Source organism: Pelophylax lessonae, assembly GCF_965119305.1.
Source record: "Pelophylax lessonae genome assembly, chromosome: 1".
NCBI lineage: Eukaryota > Metazoa > Chordata > Amphibia > Anura > Ranidae > Pelophylax > Pelophylax lessonae.
In genome coordinates, this window is record NC_138768.1 from 266306539 (window position 1) to 266320609 (window position 14071).

The 14071-nt window shown below is 43.5% G+C and overlaps 1 protein-coding gene across 2 annotated transcripts in view; it reads right to left on the reverse strand.

The window, feature by feature from the left end:
* The window catches only part of PI4KA (phosphatidylinositol 4-kinase alpha), a 293423-nt gene that overhangs the window by 17035 nt on the left and 262317 nt on the right, over positions 1 to 14071 (reverse strand). For both annotated transcript variants that reach the window (XM_082244087.1, XM_082244086.1), the window contains 5 exons: positions 7984 to 8054; positions 6590 to 6662; positions 3319 to 3389; positions 3132 to 3238; positions 1877 to 1981 (listed from right to left, as the gene is read on the reverse strand). In XM_082244087.1, coding sequence (XP_082100213.1) covers positions 1877 to 1981; positions 3132 to 3238; positions 3319 to 3389; positions 6590 to 6662; positions 7984 to 8054 — 427 coding nt within the window. The remainder of the gene's footprint in view (positions 1 to 1876; positions 1982 to 3131; positions 3239 to 3318; positions 3390 to 6589; positions 6663 to 7983; positions 8055 to 14071) is intronic.

The window sequence follows — 14071 nt, forward strand, 5'->3', positions numbered from 1 at the left end:
ATAAAAAAGACAGCCACTACAAAAAGTATAGCTGCTGACTTTTAAAAACCAGCTACTCGCTTGTCCCATGGTCCAGCGGTGAGCTCATCCCAGGTGGTCTCACCAGCTGTCTTCAGGACCCGGCGCTGGCATCTTCACTTTGGGCACCTGGCTGTGACAGTTTGCAGCTTCACAGCCGGGTGCCCTCTGCACATGCACGAGCGCTGCCCATCGTGACTGGTGGATGCAGTCTTCTGGGACCTGTCGGTGTCCCAGAAGACCGCAGGAGGAGGGAGAAAGAAGAACTTCTGTTGCCGAGCGCGAACGGAAGTGGGAAGCAGCTACCTGTAAAAATCGGTTACCCGCACTCCCCCGCTCCTCAAAAGTGCCAATTGTTTAAGAGGAGCGGGAAACAAGTTCTTAAAGCAGAAATTCCCCTTTTGAGTGGAGTTCCGCTTTAAAGTGTTTGTTACCCCAAAATTTCATATTTCTGATATGTGCCTGCGGTACCATGTGCTTGTATGAGAAACTATCCTGTTATCTTTGTATTGCTTCCTTTATCTGAAATCACTATTGTTCCTGCCAGTCCCTCTGCTTTCCTATTAAAAACTGACCACACTAAGCAGGAGAGCACACTGTGGTCAGTTCTCTAGCTATGCTGGGAACTCTGTGTGCTCTCTTGCAATGATCAGACTTGTTCTGACATGCCCCCACTGCACAGCCATTCACTGTGAAGCTCAGTGTGCTGCTGCTTCTCCTCCCCCTGGCTCTTATGCAGCTGAGAACAGAGGGAATGTGATCACTTATAAAAAAGAGAATAAAGGTATTTATAATGTATTTTTATATGTATACAAATATGTTTTGCCTTTCATTTAAATTTTAAACTGAATGGGTTATTTTACAAGGTGATCGTTTACTGAAAATAAACATTGGTAAAGCGATGGGTATCTTTGTCTTGTAATCTGAACATTGACACTGTTCACTACCCAAAGCGCACATCGGCAGCCGTAGGACAGATCCTTACTGAAAAATGCAGGTCACCATACTATGTGTGATCAACCACTTTAGGACTGCTCACGTTGCTGCTACTGCAGCAAGGTGGCAGTCCTGGGTCCAGCGACGAAGACCTACGTTGCTGGATTCCTCCCCCTCTCGGCGGCACGAACGCGCTGCCGGAAGCTCGCTCCCGCTGTGTTTAGACACAGCGGGAGTCGGGCCAGGGGAGGAGAGACAGTGATCACCGTCTCTCTTCCCCGATCGTTGGGGAAAGACTGAGAAAATCCACCCGCTTGTGTAAACAAAGCGGGCGGATCTTCTCTGTGACAGGCAGGGACAGTTCACAGGATTCAGCATAGCTGAACCTGCGATCTCTGTCTGTGTCACACAACCCCCTCCCCCAACACACGTCAGTAAGCATGAGGCACACGTTTAACCCCTTGATCATCAACAGTCTTAACCCCTTCCCTGCCAGTGTCATTATTACAGTAACAGTGCATATGTTTTAGCAATGATTACTGTAGTAATGTCACTGGTCCCCCCAAAAGTGTCAAAAATGTCAGTTAGGGGTCTGATCTGTCCGCCGCAATGTCAAAGTCCTGCAAAAAATCGCAGATCGCTGCCATTACTAGTAAAAAAAATACATAAACAATAAAAATGACAAATCTTTCCCGTAGTTAGTAAACGCAATAACATTTGCGCAAACCAATCAAAATACGCTTATTGCGATTTTTAGAACATTTTGAACATGCATCAGGATTATATAGGATTATATTTACTGAAAAAGATTTTCTTTGGCCTTCATAAAAGCATGCTGTATGTATAGAATATAGTTTATAAACAACCAGCAGAAAAAAAAATCAATCCACCAAACAGATCTCAATCTGGATCATCTACTCACCCCAGGAGCTGTTGCCACCACTCTATATGGAAAGACAAAAAGGTCGAGCCCAACAAGTTCAAAGATGTTCTTGAATAAATCTATGATCTGCAGAGCCAGCATATCCTATGACAGGGGGAACAAGTCACTAAATTACTTTCAAAAGAATAAAAAAAAAATCAATTTGTATGCCTGCTGTAGCTTTATCTACACATTCTGTCTCAGAATTTATTTCTGGTTTGGCTAGCACACCGTTGTGATATACTGCTATACAGCATTTTAATATGCAGGGAGGCGTCTGTGTTACCTTATTTAAAAAGTCAGGTTACCCAAAACATGTTAATATGATGTTTTTGGTAGATAATGGAAATTTAAACCACCAAATTCTTGTACCTCTCAGAGACTCTATCAGTGAAATATATCTGAGCTCAATCAAGTTCCTGGTCTGCTTTAGCCGAGAGCAAATTTCTGCATAGCATAGGCTGTAGCCTAGGATAACAGGGTCGTCAGGGGTGGCGGTACAGCAAAACATAGTGCTGCTTGCAGTCGGGGGTGCAATATTTAAAAATGTTATTTTCCAGTTACAAATGACATTTTTACTGTTGCAGCAATAACGGACTTACAGCTCTCATAAATTCAGCAGTCTGCCTGGCATTTGCAATCGAGGCTGGGTTCACACTTGTGAAATGCCAACACATCGCATGTGATGTGCACTGCATTGCTGTGCACATTATATGCGATGCAAATTCAGCCATTCAGTTTGTATGGCCGAATTTGCAATGCATTCCGACCAAAATGGTGCAGGACCCTTTGGTCCTCACTGGAATCGGATTGCATGGGTGTTCAAACCCATGCAATACGATTCCTGTCCAATTCCACAGTTTGCACTGCGTTCTGCGAACCGATTTGGGGTGTCATTAACTTTACAGTGACACCTGCAGCAGATCGCAGAGAGCAGTGTGCACTGCCTGCGAATCTGATGCGATGCAGGAAACCTGCACAGGAATCGCGTTGGTTTCCGCATCGCACCAGTATGAACCTGAGCCTTAAGGGTAAGTGCCTGAAACTGAACTTATTCTCAGTGGGTCCCAATGTCCTGACACAGCAGCTCTGGCAAGACTTATACTTTATTTCATCCATTCTGCTACTATCTCCTCCCCTGCACAAATCCAATTGCCCCCTATTATTCCAATGGGAAGTCTGTACACCACTGGGTCATCCCCTAGGTCTGTTAAGACAATATCAACTCATATTCCATCTAATCTTTTATACTCACTTGTCTGCAGTCATCGCCAACTTTAAATATGGCTGCCTGCCAGCAAACCTTCTTATCGCCACCTTCCTCTTCACTTTCATCTATGGAGTCAGAGCGGCAGCGAAGGCCTGAGAGAGAAAGATGCTGCATCATGCATAACTAGAAGTGTAAGAGGTCTAAACAGGTGAATGTACTAATTGACACCTACCTTCTTTCTCCAACTCACTCACTCCACATCTCTTCACCTTGAACTTTGCCAGATATGGAGCTTTTGCCGCACTGAAAATACATGCCATAAGCATTTTGTAAAATGTTTTTTTTTTTTTTTGAGGGGACAAGTGTCTAGCCTATTTAATGTCACTTTACATATACATGAAAAACAGATTAGCGTGATGTAAGTAGTTTTATGTGTGTTAATGTTTTAAAAACCTTGTCCTTATGTGTAATTCTTTATGTACAACAAGGGGCAGCCATATTAGTTCTATTAAGGTGGCTGTAGACTGATTAAAATGTGTCCCATTCAGCAGGGACCAACCAAATTTCAGTGTGTGGTGGTCTCTGCTCACCAGAAGTCAAACGCTTAATTGACTTCTGGCGAAGGAACTAACTAGAAATCTTTATTTTTCGATCAGCAGCTGCAGCCACTGATCAGTGTAGTCTGACAGCAGCTGGTCCTGTAGTCGGAATACAATGTCCCGTCGGGGGAATTCCTTTATCCACCTTGTTTGTGTGGATAAAAAACTTCCTTTCTATGGCCAGCTTTAGTCAGCCAACTTAATAAAAGCAATGTACTCCCTATGAGGCTGATGCCTTATCTCAACAGCTAACCTCCCCTTCCCTCTATCACGAATCTAATAATCTCTATAATTTTTAAAGTAAAAAAGTAAATCGTGCAATAACACAAAATATTAGCTCATTGAAAATAACTTATACATGTTACAGAGCAGACAAATACCAACAAACTCTCACTAAGGTAAGGCACACACCAGTCATTTGTAAGCCAGTGAATTAAAGCCCAAAAGTATTACAATGACATTCAAAGCAGATTGTGCAGGTTAGAAATCATAGTGACACAACCTGTCACACTCAGTTAATGCTGCTGTATTCAGATTATTTAACATGGCCCTCACTAGAGATGGATTAAGGCAGAATGGGACTCAAAGTAATTTTAAAATTATTATTTTAAATAACAAACAGGTTTATACCTACCTGCTCTGTGCCATGGAATGGCACAGAGCGAGCCAGAACTTTCTCTTCTCGGGTTCCCTGCCGATGCTCCTGGTTCCTCCTCTTCTTGGTGTACCACCATAGGAAACTGCTTTCTATGGCGGAACACCAGCAGGCTCAATCTCAAGCTGCATCCCTAGACACAGATAGCGCAGCTTGCTCCCTTATAACAGGATTTGACTAACAGCAGTGGAAGCCAATGGCTCCTGCTGCCTCAGCAGAGCCCGTGAGAGCGGGCAGAGCTGCTACAGATAGGCACAGCGCTGGATCGAGTGAGTACTCAGGTAAGTATTAAGGGATGGGGGTGATACTTTTACCTGAACATTTTTACCTTAATGCAGGGAATGCCTTAAAGTACAGAATGTTTAGGCTTTAGCCCCCTTCCTTGCCACTGACATTGACTGGAATAGGTGCCCAAAGAAGAGAAGCTGCATCACCTGCTTTTATTTACTGGCATGCCTTGTCACCAACAGCTCACAAGTACATCTTCCCTTGTGAAGTGAAGGGCAGGTGGCACAGTTTTTGACCACTTGGGTTAACCCCTTAGTTTACAGTAGGAGAATGAAGGATGAAGCTGGGCCTCCTTGACAATCACCAGGTCCTAGCGCAGTAGTTGTCAATGTATGAGCTAAAGGGGGCCCTGTCACCAACTGCTCACAAGTGCATCTTCCCTTGTGAAGTGAAGGGCAGGTGGCACAGTTTTTGACCACTTGGGTTAACCCCTTAGTTTACTGTAGGAGAATGAAGGATGAAGCTGGGCCTCCTTGACAATCACCAGGTCCTAGCGCAGTATTTGTCAATGTATGAGCTAAAGGGGGCCCTGTCACCAACTGCTCACAAGTGCATCTTCCCTTGTGAAGTGAAGGGCAGGTGGCACAGTTTTTGACCACTTGGGTTAACCCCTTAGTTTTCTGTAGGAGAATGTAGGATGAAGCTGGGCCTCCTTGACAATCACCAGGTCCTAGCCCAGTAGTTGTCAATGTATGAGCTAAAGGGGGCCCTGTCATCCCCAAAGGGCCGCACATAATGTTAAATATATGTAATGGTTGCGAGGACTGCCAAAAACTGCAGACTTAATCACGAAAATGAGGGTCAGAGAGTGTGGACATGCTACATTTTTGGCTGGGGATATGCTGCAGAAGGCTATACAAAACTAGGAACCTGTTACTTGAGACTAGTAGAGAATAATGCTATTACCCTAATTAATGTTCCCAATATAGACTGCTGAGGTCCGAGGGCCACACCTCATATACCAAAGAACCGCATGTGGCCCTCAGGCCACAGGTTGGGCACCAGGGCCCTAGGCCCATGCTAGGTTGCCTTGTGGATGATCTGGCTTTGGCACTAACATCAACCTTTTAGGTTAGCAACAAAGAGCCTTGCCTCTCTCTTACCGTGGTCAAACAGCTTTGAAAGCTCCAATAAGTCAAGGACAAAATCAGTAAATTAAAATAATTCAAAAGTTGTGGTGATTTTTATATATTACGTGCAACTTGTGTATATATATATATATATATATATATATATATATATATATATATATAAACATACACACACTATGACACTATGTAAATTATTTTTTATCAATGAGTGCTGAGGCTTTAAAACATATTTGTTTGTTATGCAGCATAAGCAGGGCCTGATAATTAGTGATGCATCTTGATGTGCCACTCTTTCAAAGCAAATTTACTGACAGAAATTAAGCTTGTTTATCCCCCACGAAAAGTTGTGTTCATCTCTGCAGTACAAAAGGTTACCTTTTAGGACAGAAACATGCTCAGGGATTGTCACTTTTATCATTGCTTCGCTAAGCAACAAGTGACTGGTCTAGAATAAGCATGCAACCAGTGAAAAGTCAAATATTTATTCTTGATTAGTGACTCACCAAGTAGTTGGAAAAGCCTAAGGATGAAAGCCTCAAAATGTTCACCTTCAAAAACAAGTCAGCAATGGTAGCACCAATAATCTAATTTCCTGACATTCAGATGACCACTAGAGGGAGCATTTAAATGTCTGTACATGAATTAAATTGATCAAAATAGGGGACAGAGAATTAAAAAAGCCAAAGTCACATCACAAACTATTTTCAGGTCAATGTAAAACAACTACTGTACTTTAATCCACTATAGTTTCTCGTTTTACCATCTGGATATACCAGAAGGTATTTTTTAAAGTCAAATGCATTAAAATACTATACACATATTATTACTTTTGTCAAAATAAGAAAAATATATATTTTCTACATGTATCACCTCTGCATGGGAGTTCCAGATTTGTAATCAATATCCAAGACGATAGCCTCTGGATTACTAGGCAGATAACATCCTACAAGTTGAAGCAAATGAAAATCATGTAGCACAAAGGGTTGTACTGTTTTTAAGCACATAAAAGAATGTTTTAAATAAGTGCATCAAAAGATTAAAGCTCAGGTACCCATCCAAAGTTTAAGTCTGACTACAGTTAAATAAAAGTATAACTAAAGGCGAACCATTTTTTGTTTTTCATAGAGTGAAGAGGAACACCTGTCAGTTTCTATTGTTTCTGTGCCCCAGTTAGGGAGATTCACCCTCTCTATTTCTCCTGTTTACCATTATCATTAAAAGTGAAAAGTAAGAGAAAATCTGATCCTTGAACGTAGTACTCAAGGCCAGTCGCATATCAAACTCCACTTGGAGAAAAGCCAAGATACAGCCCATACTTGTAAAGAATGAAAGTTCCTAGCCTCACACCAAAGCAATATAAGGTTTTAAAGGTACTGTCTAAATTTTCCTCAAAGCAGCATTCCTGGCTTAAAAAAAAAAAAAAAAAAAAAAAAAAAGAGTAGAAACTTAGGGAATCCTCTGTCTCCCATAACTGGCTTTAATAGCCAAGCTGTTAAAGCCAGGGACTGAAAAGAAGGATAGAAGATCAGACCTTGGGACAGAAGGTCCCAGGACTGGCCATTGACACGGTCACGATGTTGAAATATCATATTAACCAGGGTCAAGCCAAGGCAAATCAGAATCACCAGTATTCTCTCTCTCCACACAAATCCCGCCAAGCGGACATGGAAAAAGCTGTAGCAGAGGGAAGGCATCAATCAGGGAGAACTGGTCACACGGTTTCACCAGAGCATCCATTACAAACACCTGAGGATCTCTGGTTCTGGAGACGAACCTGTCCAGTTTCACACTGATCTTCTCAAACAGCTCTAGGTGGAGACCCCACTCCCTCCACCGACAACTACTAACCACTAAGAAAGAAGAAAGTCCACCTGCCAATTTTCCACTCCTGGAATGCAAACATAGTTTGGACATGAAGCTCTGCCCCTGACCAGATCAACTTCCTCCTGGGCCGCCCAACTTCTGGTTTTCTCCTTGATGATTTATGTATGCCATGGCTGTGAATTTTTCTGGCTGAACACTTACAGGGATTACAACTGCGTCACCCAAAGCAGGAGAGCCAGCCAAACCGCTTGGAGGTCCAGTACATTGACCAGTACAAGACGTGGGTTGAATGAGGGATGGGGCAACTAGATATCCAGGGATAACAGCAAGGCTACCAAGGGCATTCACCAATACAGCCGCAGCATCCCCCTCCCTATGTAAGACTCCTTTGCCCTTATGGCATGTACATAGACATGATTAACACAATGCATGAGCCTTACCTGGCTGCACTTTTACTTCAGACAGAGCACTTAGGCAAGCCTTCTTCCGTTCATCTCCTTTAGGATATGGCCTGGCAAGTAAAATAGTGACATTAAATTAAATAAGCGTCATGCTGCAATACTTTAGATATTCAGATATAATTAAAATGACGACAACTTTTATCACGACAGCTACTGCAGGCTACAGGTCCTAGCTTTCCCAATGTGCCTCCAGCTGCCAGGTTATTTTGGGGTCTTTAGTTCCAAACAGCTGGAGAATTACAGGCCAACTCCTTCCAGGCTATAAGTAGATGGGGACTAAACTTAAAGATTTCCCTAAGGTTCAATTTTGTACAAGTAATTAGAGTCAACTTTTTCCAGATTAAACAGTTTTGTGCCTGGATGCACTTAATTTAGCTAATGAGTCTGGAGGGAAAGGATAATCTGTCCCCCCCCCCCCCTTTGGGCCAGGTTTTCCTGTAAACATCTGATGGAGTAATGACAGCAATTAGAATTTAATGCCAGGTTTATAAGATATAAGGGAGAATGTGAAGTGAGATTTCTTACACATAAACATGTCAGTTCCCACTGTGTGTTCCAACTATGATCAGTGAGACATGAACTTTAAACACATTGTGGCACTTGACATATTTAACTGGTGCTAAGCACTTACTAATAGCCCGTACACACAATCCGAAAATCGGACGACAGATCGTCCGTTTTTTTTTTTTGTGCATGCTAGTTGCATATCGAAAATAGAGAGGTTACTAAAGTTACGAAAATTCTTGTATGACAGGATAAAAATTTGTAAGTGATGTAATAAGTTGTAGTGTATTTGTATTGTATTTTTGGATGACAGCTGTACTGATTAAACAAAACGTGTACGATCTGGTATTGTACGCAAACATTTTTGTGCTTGTCTGAACGGATAATATCGGATGAACTGTTGCGATTGGCTCTCGAAGGCTCTGTACTAATGATCTGATTATCGTACAATCGCTTCGAAAGCGGTATTTTTCGTCCAAGTTTCGGATCGTGTGTACGGGCTATAAGGCAAAATCAATTGCTCAATAAGCAATTAAAGTTGTAATAAAATCAGAAAAAAAGATTAAAGTGCATCTAAACCCAAAAGCAAAAATTGTATATATTGCAGCCTACCAAGCCTTAAAAGAATGAAATAAAATGTTATTATTTGTTTCCTTAATTTTCACCTGGTAATCCAGGAGGTAAGTCTGTGTCAGAGGGTCGAGATAAACAATTTAGCACTGACAGGCGTGCTTATCATTGCCTTTGTTTATTCATTAATGTAACATTTTTATTCCAAAAGCAAAAGAACTATGGCTATAACTGCTTAAGTGTTAGCAGGATTGTTGCTTTAACTTGTTAGTCAAGCCCATCAACATATGCTAGTGCGTCTAACACTAACCACTCCCCAGATTGACAACACTGCTCTGTTGGCTCTATGCTTTTGGACTCTGGAGCAAGTAAAATCGGATTTTTGTAAGATCTTACCATAAAATCCTTTTCTCTTAGCTCATTGACAGACGTAGTCTTCTTGATTCACAAGAACTGGGTTATGTTGTCTCCGCAGGAGTAGGACTAGGCAGAAAGAAAAAACGTTCTGGCTCCACCCTAGGGGCAATCCCAGAGGGTATATCCTCCCTCTCTCTGCTACAAGGCATCAGTTCTGTCACAAAGCAGCAACAGAGAATTTAACCCAACCCAACTCAATGATAGAGGGGCGGGTACTACGTCTGTCAATGAGCTAAGAGAAAAGGATTTTACGGTAAGATCTTACAAAAATCAGATTTTCTCTGTCGCTCATTGACAGACGTAGTCTTCTTGATTCACAAGAACTGGGACATCCAGAAGCAGTGCCACAAATGAGGGGTGGGATTGACAGAAATCAAAATCCAATCTAGAAGGCCCAACCGGAGCCAACCAGGAGTATCAAAGGACTCATCGAGTAAACAGATGAGACCTACCCCACAAATCCTCGAGGTAGACCAACAGTCTCCTCAAACAGTGGCCTGCAGGAACCTTGCGGCCAGAAGAGGCATCTGACGATCCCATCACATAAACCTTATACAATATTGTAAAGGTATGAACCGACGACTAAACAGTCGCCTTGAAAACCTGAACCACTGACGCCTGATGGCGGAAGGTCCAGGAAACTCTAAGCGCCCGAGTAGAATGCGCTTTAACAGGGAACGGGGGATCCCGACCCTTAGATAAAATAAGCCTATACCACCGTCTGTCTGATCCATCTAAAGATGGTCGCAGCAGAACAGGCAACCCCTTCTTAGGGCCATCCGTGATCACAAACAGTGAATCCGTCTTACAAATTGAATCCGTAGTATTCAAATATATCCTGATCCCCCGAACTACATCCAAGGAATGCCATGCAAATTCTCGAGGATGATTGGGCTAAGGACATAGGAAGGACAATACACTGTCCTCATTCAATGAAACTTTGAAACCACCTTAGGAAGGAAGGATGGATTCGGATGAAGAACAACCTTATCCCTATGAACCACCAGATCTGGGGAACAACAGGATAATGCAGCCAGTTCTGACACCCTGCGTGCAGAAGTGATAGCCACCAAGAAGGCCACCTTCTGGGATAAAGTAAGCAAGGGAATCTCCCTGATATTTTCAAAGGGAGGTGTCTGAAGAACCGACAGCACCAAATTAAGATCCCAGGATGGTAACGGCGCGTGCACTGGCGGAGCCAGGTGTCGCACCCCCTGTATGAAATTCCGCACCAAGGAATAAGTAGCCAAAGGCTTCTGAAAGAAGATAGCAAATGCTGAAACCAGACCCTTGATAACACTCAAGGCCAGCTTCTGCTCAACTCCCTGTTGCAGAAAAGCCAATATTCGGGCTACCGAATAAAGATGTAGATGGAACCCAAGGGATTCACACCACACAATATAAGACTTCCATGTACGATGTTAATTTTTCTGGAAGTCGCTTTCCTTGTTTTAACTAGAGTAGGAAGAACTGAAGCTGACAATCCCTTGTCCTTCAGCACCTGGGTCTCAATAACCAGGCCGTTTAAAAAAACCAGCGATCGTAAAGCAGGATGGAGGATTGGTCCCTGAGACAGTAGATCCTCCCTGAGAGGAAGTCTCCACGGGACGTCCGCCACCAGTCTGACCAAGTCGGCGTATCAAGCTCGACGAGGCCAGTCCAGAGCTACCAGGATTACTGGAATTCCTTTCAGCGGTCAGAACTAAAGTTGGTTAGATGGTCAAAACGAATATAGGGACACGGGTATTCAATATTTTAAATAATAACAAGTTTATTAATGAAAATTTGGACTTATAATCATAACCGTACAGTATATAATTCTTTTTGTACCAGTATATTCATGAGGAACAAGACATACAACATAAAACGATAAACATATAACAAAGTACCGGCCGGTGCATATTAATTCAATCACAGGGCTAATTTTCACTATTTCGGTTAGATACCGGGAGTATATCTTCCTGTGATTTGTGTCTGTGGATGAACGGAGTGTAGTACAAAAAAAGTAGTGGTGGTTTAAAGGTTTAAGATGTTCTGAAAAAATTGCGGTTTTGGAAGGTAGGTCTGATAGGATGGCTATTTTCTGTTTAGCATCTTTGAAAAGTAAAGTATTTTATGTTGTATGTCTTGTTCCTCATGAATATACTGGTACAAAAAGAATTATATACTGTACGGTTATGATTATAAGTCCAAATTTTCATTAATAAACTTGTTATTATTTAAAATATTGAATACCCGTGTCCCTATATTCGTTTTGACCATCTAACCAACTTTAGTTCTGACCGCTGAACAGAACACCTTTTTATATGCATGTTTAGGTTAGGTCAAAAATGTATTATCTAAATACAGGGACCTCCAATAATAACAATTGTGACACCTATACTCCTTACAATAACCTTATGCTATTACTGGAATTCCTTCCTCCTCTATCCTGCGAAGAAGTCTTGGCAGTAACCCAAGAGGAGGGAAGGCATACATTAGCTGGTATTGCCCCCACGGGGTGACCAGTGCTTCTGCGGTCTCTGCTAGAGGATCGCGGGAGCGAGCCACGAATCTCTGTACTTTTTCTGTTGAATCGTGATGCCAACAGATCCACATCCGGGGTGCCCCAACGTAGGCACAACTGGTGGAAAACTTCTGGATGGAGGGACCATTCCCCCTGATCCGGAGTTTGACGGCTGAGATAATCTGCCTGCCAATTTTCCACCCCCGGAATGAACACCGCAGAGATAGCTGGAACAAATCGTTCCGCCCAGCGAAGAATGCAAGCCACTTCCTTGGCCACTCGGACACTCTTGGTGCCCCCCTGGTGATTGACATAAGCCACGGCCGTGGCGTTGTCCAACTGGATCCGAACCGGGCTGCCCTGGAGCTGCTCGGTCCAGTGAATCAGACAAAGTCTGATCGCTCTCAGTTCCAACACATTTATCGGTAACCTGGATTCTTCCGGGGACCAAAGTCCCTGAACGGATAACAGACCGAGAATTCCTCCCCATCCGGATAGGCTGGCATCCGTGGTCACTATCGTCCAATATATTGGCAGAAATGACTTTCCCTGGCTGAGTATCGGAGACTGAAGTCACCAGACCAGAGACTCTCTGGTCTGTTTGCTCAATCGGATCCGATAGTCCAGAGATTCCGGATTCCGATTCCATCTGAGAAGAATCTCTTGCTGAAGAATTCGGGTATGGGACTGGGCAAATGGGACTGCTACGAAGGAAGCCACCATCAAACCCAGAACCCTCATGCAAGTCCGAAGGGAAGACCAGCTGTTGGATAGTAACAACTGGACTGCTGATTGAATCTTCCGGAGTTTCCCTACCGGAAGGAAAACTCTTGTCCTGAACGTGTCTAGAATTAGACCCAGATATTCGAGCCTCTGGGTGGGAACCAGAAATGACTTTTGCTGGTTCACCAGCCACCGAATTCCTGTAAAGAAATTATAGTAATTTCTAGGTTTTGTAGCAGGGTCTGAAGAGACTCTGCATGAAGCAGGAGATCGTCTAGGTAACCTAGAATCGATATGCCTCTTTGGTGCAGTAGTGCCAACATTGGGGCCAACACCTTCGTGAAGACCCGAGGAGCCGTGGCGAGACCAAAAGGTAACGCCACAAACTGATAGTGGTTCTCCCTGCGAAAATGGGAATGTGAAGATAGGCGTCCTAGATTCTATGGACGCTAGGACATCCCCTGAATGGAGGAAGGCTGCTACTGGATTCCATTTTGAATTTTCTTATGTTGAGAAAGGAATTGAGTGCCCTTAAGTCCAGAATTGGACGCACTTTGCCCTCTTTCCTGAGTATTGTAAATAGGTTTGAATAAAACCCTAGAAAAAACGTTCTGTCCAAGGAATGTGGACTACCACTCCTTGTTGTAGTAAATCCGTGACTGCTCTCCGCAGATCTTCTAAACGATCCGGGGATAGTCGGATATTGGAAGGGAAGAATCGCGCCGGTGGGAGAGATCGAAACTCGATCTTGTACCCTGATCTTATGATTTCGCAAACCCACTTGTCCGGGATTCTGGAAAGCCATGGATCCGGGAACCGGCGAAGACGTCCCCCCACCCCAATTATGGGTGGGGGCGCACCTTCAGGCTTTGGTCGACTTATCTTCAGGTCTGGAGGGGGCGGGCTTTTGCTTGCCCGACCAACGTCCCCTGAAGCCTCCTGAAGGAGCTTTGGAGGACTTAATTTTTTCACCCGCGGGGCGAAAAAACTTTTTGTGAGCAGAGAAAGAAGGCCCTCGTCTTTGACGAGTTCCTTTACCCTTAGCATTTTGCGGTAAAAAGGTGCTCTTTCCACCCGTGAGATCCTTAATGATCTCATCTAAGTTGGCACCAAATAAACGCTCTCCTAAAAAGGGGATATTAGCCAATGCTTTTTTGGAACCTTGGTCGGCTAACCAACCTTTTAGCCACAGTGTACGCCTGAGAACCACTGCTGAAACTGATGCTCGCGCCAAAAATGGAGTGGCGTCTAACGCCGCATCACACACAAACTGTAACCCCTGTATCATCTGTTCCAACAAATCTGATACCGCCTGGGGGACCTCTTCTAAGTCCCGGCGTAACCATT